Below are 7,541 nucleotides of genomic sequence, written 5' to 3' on the forward strand. Positions count from 1 at the left end.
AAGGACCGCTTGCTTCGCTGCTGACCGTCAGGAGCAGACGGCCGGCTGCAGAGCGCGCTGACGACAACCACAGGTCCAGCTCCGCCTCCATCGCCGTGGGCACCACCAAGCCACCGGCACCACCAAGCCGCGGGCAGGCGGCGAGGCAGCTCCCACCTGGTCTCTCACATCTGCCCCAGAACGACTGGGAGGGCGAGCAGGAGTAGCCCCAGTGCACGGACGAAGCCCCGGGGCTCGGGGGAGCTGAGCGGGTCCTGGTGTCCGGTCTGCGGTTCCACCCCGCGACATGACCGCACCATATCCATCCCGTCCCATCCCAAAGCTCCCGCTGCCTCCCCACCTCCGCAAGATTACCTCGATTTCCTTGGGGTACGAGAACGAGACAGGCGAGCCCCAGGCACTCCGCAGCATGCTCTTCTGGAGCACACGCTGGAGCCAGGCCCTGGTGGCAGCCAGCGTCTCCTGGAAGGCGGTTCTGGCCAACCTCACTTCAGCGAGCTCTCCCTGGTCTTCTGCCGGGCCCTGTGAGTGCACAAGAGAGGGTGTGACTCGCAGTCTGCGCTGGAGACCCGCGGCTGGAGACAGGCGGGCCGTGTGCCCTGCTGCTCACGAGGTCCGCGAAGGAGCCTTGGCAGAGCACCTGGGCTTCCCCGGGTGTTCTGGGCTCGCTGAGCGCGGGCGATGCGGGAGCAGCACAGGGAGGCGGGGCAGCGTGAGCCACTATCCTCTCCTCCATGCCCAGCATGGATGCACAGTGACCCTCACCGACACTCCGGAAGGATGCGGTACCAGGGCACAGCCTCCAGGGAGCCCCAACCAGCATCCCACAGCTGCCCACGCCTGTCCTCAGCGACCTAGGAGACCAGCCTGATGGCCAAGGGGCTCGTGAAGTCCCTCCCACCAGTGCTTCTTTCAGAAGCTGCCCATCCCCCTCCTCCCATCCCAGCACCCACAGGAAGCCCCTCCCCTGAGCTCCAGGCCCTGCCATCCGCCCTCCCTCTCCTGTCTTCCCTCCCCCAGAAGCACAGGTCCTGCAAAGCAGGTGTGACCCTATCCCAGGCCCCTCTCCAGAGGCCCATCCCTGGTTCGGGATGAGGGTGTGTTCTTCTTTTTAAAGAATTCTATTTAGCTTTTTTAAATGTATTTCAATTTGACCAGAGAGGGACAGAGCGAAAGAGAGAGAGAGAGAGCGGGCAAGTGAGAAAGTAAGCTGCCAGGTCCAGGATTCGAACTGCGGTCAGCCACGTGGGAGTCCAGTGCCTTTAACCACCACGCCACCTGCCAGCCCCCGAGGGTGGGTTCTTAAGCATCAGGACCACAAGCTTGAGCCCGCTTCTCACAAATCACCACGAGGTCCTGTCCAAGCAAGCCCGGAGACGAGCTGCCCCCGTGAGATGAGCAGGCAGAGGGGGTGTGACCATGCACGGGGAACGCCAAGGACACACGAGGTGTTTTCAAGGCACAGAACGGGGGACAGAGGAGGTGTGGAGTGAGGCAACCCTGTGGGGGGTCAGCCCAGAAGAGGGCTGGCACGGACGGTCCTCACATGAATCTGGACACGCAGACCCTGCTGACATCCCTGAATGGCACGGCACCTTCTAGAAAAATCTAGAGGCCTCAGTGCAGCATGCCCACCCTTCTGACCAGGCCCCAGCCCAGATCACCTTCTGAATACCCACCAGCCCCTCAATGTGGACGCAGCTCCCAGCAGTGTCATGCCTGCCCATGCCCCTGCATGGGACTGGACAGACCACCAGTACGCGCGCTGGACGGCCCGAGGCTGAAGTCAGCTCTCGGGCCTCGAACTGAGCTCTGCATCTCTCTCCAGGCGTCCTGTGAACCCCAGGCCCCAGGGTCCTATCCAGCCAGAGGTCTAAGATCTCATCATATATTTCGTTTTGCTAAATTCTAGTATCACGGCTCTTTTCTTTCTCTTTTTATGGCACAAACAGAATATTTTCATCATGTTGTAGGTTTTTGCCACAGGGCACCTGTGCTCACTGGAGAGAGAGAGACAGTGAGAGGGGACTGCCATGCCACACCCCTGCTCCTCCATCCAGCTCTTGGGATCTTGGGCATGCACATACATGCGCCTGGTGTGATTTTCAAGTCAGAGGTCCAGGAGTCAAACCACAGTCAGCCATGGACGTGCACGGCAAGAGTGTGAGCCTTGCTACCATGTCTGAGTCACAACACAGAGAGGAGCCCAAGTGGGACAGACCAGGTCTGGACTTGCGTTCTGGGGAGAAGCGGTCCCCACAGCGCTAAGAGAAATAAGGGAAGGAAGTCACCCAGTCAGTGTTGCGAGACCCGTCAGGCCTATGCCAGCTCTCCCTGGGGTCACCTGAGGTCTAGGGAGCCAGGAAGGCAGGAGAGGGAGTGGTCTGAGCCAGTCTAGACGCTCAGCACGGAGTGGCCCCTGTGCTGCCGCCCGGCAGATGCCTAAGGACAGAATCCGTACTGCTTCCTTCCAGCCGTCCTGGGGTCTGTCTATTTCCTTCCTTCCTTTTTTTTTTAAAGAGGTATTTTTGCTATAGGGTGCGTGCACTCATCAGAGAGAGACAGAGACAGAGAGGCAGAAATCGAGAAGTAACACCCCCCCCCGGGAGGACAGCCACACCGCAATCCCTTCTCCATTCTCCTTTCGGAACTTTGGGCCCACACACACACCAGCCGGGTGTGAGTTTTAAGCCATGAGGACCAGGACTCAAACCGTAGTCGACTGTGTGGGAGTCCAGTCACGTAACCATTACGCCATGTGCCGCTCTGTCCATTTCCTTTCTTAATGGAGGCTGCTCGAACTCATGGCTGTTGCTGGCAGGATAGAGACACAGTGCCCTCACTCACCACGAGAGGCTGGAGCAGGAGAACTTGGCTGACGGCCGCAGCGGACAGGGCGGGCAGGGCGTAGAACCTGCTCTCTCTCGTGACGCGGCAGACGGCCTCGTGGAGCTTCGAGCACACGGTCAGGAAGGACTGCAGTGAGGCCTCCTCCAGGACCCTGCCACGCAGAGTGCAGAGAGATCAGCCACGTACTGCAGGGAGAGCGGCACCCCGCTGACGGACAGCGGCCTTCCCGCGAGAGACCTCCAGGAAGGCATTCGTGCTGTCGTTCAGGAGCCTCCGAGACATTTCAGCTGGTCCTAAACCTGTGACTATGACAGACAGGTCTTCCATTTCATCTCTGCTCTTTCTTTATTTTTAGACAAATGTTTGCTATAGGACGTGTGAGCTTGCTTGAGACAGAGACAGAAGGTGAGAGATCAGCTCCCGGGGTGATTGGGATGGCCACGCCTCATGCACTCCTCAACTCTCTCATGTTAGGCACGCACATGTGATGGTGTGACTGTCAAGCTGCCGCGTGCAGGACTCGAACCGCGATCAAGTAATCCCAGCTATTTAATGAACGAGTTAAAGTGCTTCCAGGAGCGCGGCCAGCAGCTGACGTGGCAGTAAAGGTGCTGGATTCCCACACGGCCAACTGCAGTCCAAGCTCCAGAGCCGGCAGCTTGCAAAATCATGCCAGGGGCATGTGTGTGACCAAAGTCCCAGGAGGAGAATGGAAAAGGGACTGAGGCCATACCTCCTGCAGGTGATTGCTCACTTTGCCTCTCTCTGGCTCTCTCTAGCGAGCACAAGTGTCCTATAACAAAAACTGTTTCCCGATGTACACCTTAGAGAGTGAGATGTGGGACCAGCAGTTGGCGTGATGGCTATGTCACTGGACTCCCATGTAGTCAACTGCAGTTTGAGTCCTGGACCCGGTGGCTTAAACTCAAGCCGGGTGCGTGGGCGTGTGTTCCCAGTATCCTGAGAGGAGAATGGAGGAGAAGGGATGGTGGTGTGGCCATTCCCTTTGCAGGGTGATTTCTCGCTTTCTGTCTCTCTGTCTCTCTCTGTCTTTCTGGCGAGCGCACGCATCCTATAGCGAAAACCTCTCTAAAAAAAAGAGAGAGAGAGAGAGTGAGATGTGTGAAGTGCCACATCAGCTTAAAACTCTCCGGAAAGAAATGCAGGAAGGACTAGGAGGTCGTGGGAGCAGAAGGGGCCAGCAGGAGGAGCACGGCGTCCTGGTCACACACGGACACACAGCAGAGCTGAGACCCGGTGAGCTCAGGGCAGGAGGAGCACGGCATCCTGGTCACACACTGACACACAGGCAGCGCTGAGACCCGGTGAGCTCAGGGCAGGAGGAGCACGGCGTCCTGGTCACACACGGACACACAGCAGAGCTGAGACCTGGTGAGCTCAGGGCAGGGCTGGGAAGGCAGCATGAGAGAAAGCCGCTGGGGTGACTGGCCCAGTGCTAGGAGGGCCCCCACAGCCAGGGTTGGCTACTTGCAGGGATGTAGCATCCCAACACCACGGAATACCCCAAGAAAGCAGGTGAGGCGATGCAGGGCGCCCTCAGAACAGTCGCCAGCACCCCACCTCGCTGTTCAGCACCCATGCCCTGGCCCTTCACGGTGACAGAGGGCACACACGTTTGCACCAAGAGTTGCCTCCGATGCATATTCAGCTGACCTAACTTGCAAAACACACCCGAGGAAACATGGACAGGCACGGGCAAACGACTGACGACGGCCTTTTAAAGATCAGTGAGAAGCACCCGGGAAGGAAGGCTAGCTGTTCCCAGAACCTTTAAAACGACAAACGGACCCGGTGCTCACATTGCAAGCTTGAGAGAGAAGTGGAATATAAATTCGTCTGTGACCATGCTCTTCTGGGCACGCGAGGACAAGGCCACCCAGAAGGGACCACGGCACCCCTGAGCCACATGGTGTGAGGACACACCCCGCTTTCTACTCACTTGTCCTGAAAAATGTCCAGGAGTTGCAACAGCATCGTGAAGACACGCTCCACACTCTGGCGGGCAGGAGAGAACAGGAGACAAGATTCAGTCATAGCCTTGCTGCTCAAACCGGACTGGACGGCATGCATGGGGTCGTTATTTCCGATTGCTAACAGACTAATCTATCTTTTGCAAACAAAATTCAGGATCCAAAACGATAGCATTTTCTCTGCCCAAACAACCGTGAGAGGAAAGGAGGCAGCCGGGCAGGCTACCGCGCATGATGCCGTCCCACCCCGCGCGAGGAGCCACAGCCCGTCCATGGCTACCTCTCAGGCTCAGCACGTGACGTGGTGGTCGGAGCAGCCGGATCCCCCGTGGCCCAACTGCACGGTTCAAGGCCTGGACCCAGCAGCTTGGAAAACATGCTGGGTGTATGTGCATATGTGCCCAAAATCCCATGAGGAAAGCGGAGAAGGGACTGCAGCGCGCCCATCCCCAGCGGGTGATCTCTCACCTGCTCTCTCTGAGACCACACGTGCCCTAAATCCTGAAGGAGAATGAACTCGAGGAAGCCCACTTGCAGACCTACGTACTAACGACCTCCCCTGACTGCCCTCCTCCGTGCCTCCTGTCCGAGCTGAACCACCACAAACAATCGCACTCGCCAGCCCGTTCCGGACAGCAGACCTCATGATTCGAGTAGACTGTGCGAAGTCCTTGCAGCCGGTAGGACACTCCCACCAAACAGTCCAGGACCCGAGCAGGACACCGAGTCAAGTGCTCAGTGAAGCTTTCCATGTACGGCACCAGGCTCTTCAGAGGCAGCAGGCTGAACCAGGACCGGAAAAGGTACTCGTCGACATCCAGCAAATCCGCCCTCTCCGCCATGAACTCCAGCAACTGCGTCCTGTGGGGGAGGCCAGGACGGGCGGTCAGTCAGGGACCGAAGCGAGAGCCGACGACGAGACACGGGATCCAAGAGGCTCTGGGTTTTTTGTTTGTTTATTTTTTAAGAAAATGTCTTTAAGATATTTATTTATTTAATTAATTCCATTTGTTATTATTATTTTCTAATTTGGCCAGAGGGAGACAGAGAGAGAGAAAGGAAAAGCGTGAAAGCAAGCTGCCAGATCCAGGACACGAACCATGGTCAACCATGTGGGAGCCCAGCACCTTTACCGCCACACCACCTACTGGCCCTGTTTGTTTATTCCGCAGAGACTTTTGCCTTTGGGCATGTGCACTCACCAAGAGACAGAGCTAGTGAGAGAGAAAGTGAGAAATCACCCCCAGGGGGGATGGCCACACTGCAATCCCTTCTCCTCCATTCTCCTCCCAGGATCTTGGACACGCACACACGCGTGTCTAGCATGAGTTTTAAGTCACAGGGTCCAGGACACAAACTGCAGTTGGTCATGTGGGAGTCCAGCGACGTAACTGCTACTCCAACTACTCGTCCCAAGGAGGCTCTGGTTTTTAACAGTGACTTAAATGCTTGGTGCAAAACAAAAGTCAGGGGCCAGCCCATGGCGAGGTGGTTAAGGCACTGGATCCCACATGGCCAACTCCACAGTTCGAGTCCCAGACCAGCACTTGAAAAAACATACTGGGTGCAGGGGTGTATGTGTGTGTGTGTGTGTGTGTGTGTGTGTGTGTCCAAAATCCCAAGAGAATGTATTGAGGGATTAAGGCACGACCACCCCTATACAAGGGGTGATTTCTTATTTTCCCTCTCTCTGGGGAACACAGTAGCCCTACGGCTGAAAGAATTTTTTCATTATGGTAAACATAACGAACGTATCACTTGAACCATTTTTGGCCGTACAGTTCAGCAAATGACTTACACGCCCACAGTTATGCCACCGACCTCCGGAACTCTCTCCATTTTGCAAAATGGAAACTCTGGCCCCATTAAACACTCGTACTCGATCCCCACCCAGGTTGCGGGTGCAGCAGAGCCTGCCACTACGCCTACGTGGCACGGGTGGCAGCCATTCCCTCTCTGTCTCCCGCAAGTGCATGCGCCTAAGGCAAAGTTTTAACAAAGGCAAAGCGGGCGGCGCGGTTGGGGCCGTCCCGAGACCACATCCAAAGGTGCAGCCGCGCCACCTACCGCTCCGGCTGGTCCTCCCGGAACTGCGAGAAGGAGATGCCCTCGAGGGCCGCCCAGGTGTCCTCGGGCTGGGCTGCGCAGCCCTGCGTGGGGGGCGGCAGGCCCATGCAGCAGTGCAGCAGGGGCAGGGTGCCCGGCCAGGACTCCACGCCCTGCTCCATGCAGCGCAGGCTCAGGTTCACCAAGAACGCGCGCCAGCTGAAGGGGACAGAGAGCGTGGTGAGCGGGGCCAGGTCTGGCTCGCCTGTGTCTGAAGGACCCCACTGGAGTCACTGCCCTTGCAGAGCAGAAGGGGCCTTAAGGGAACTGGATCAGGGGAAACTTGGTCACGAGGAACACAGGGGCACCCTTGGGCTCATCCCTCATGCACCAGGATTTGTGAGCTCTTTCTGTTCCCCAGGACAGACTCCAACAGACACGAATAGAGTGACATCCAAGGACGCTGGGAGCCAAGGAACTGAGGTGCGGGGTCCCACGTGAAGGGGGGACTGGGGTGTGGGGTCCCACGTGGAGGGGGGACTGGGGACTGGGGACTGAGGTGCGGGGTCCCACGTGGAGGGGGGACTGGGGACTGGGGTGCGGGATTCCAGGTGGAGGGGGAGGGAGGACTGGGGACTGGGGTGCAGGATCCCA

The 7,541-nt window shown here is 57.8% G+C and overlaps 1 protein-coding gene across 1 annotated transcript in view; it reads right to left on the reverse strand.

Annotated features, from left to right (window-relative positions):
* The window catches only part of RNF213 (ring finger protein 213), a 98,788-nt gene that overhangs the window by 85,092 nt on the left and 6,155 nt on the right, over positions 1 to 7,541 (reverse strand). Inside the window, 5 exon segments of the mRNA XM_027770744.1 lie at positions 355 to 522; positions 2,848 to 3,001; positions 4,811 to 4,866; positions 5,483 to 5,702; positions 6,909 to 7,106. Of these exon segments, the coding sequence (XP_027626545.1) occupies positions 355 to 522; positions 2,848 to 3,001; positions 4,811 to 4,866; positions 5,483 to 5,702; positions 6,909 to 7,106 (796 nt within the window).

The sequence above is a fragment of the Tupaia chinensis genome, unplaced genomic scaffold, assembly GCF_000334495.1.
Source record: "Tupaia chinensis unplaced genomic scaffold, TupChi_1.0 Scaffold000159_1, whole genome shotgun sequence".
Classification (NCBI taxonomy): Eukaryota; Metazoa; Chordata; class Mammalia; order Scandentia; family Tupaiidae; genus Tupaia; species Tupaia belangeri.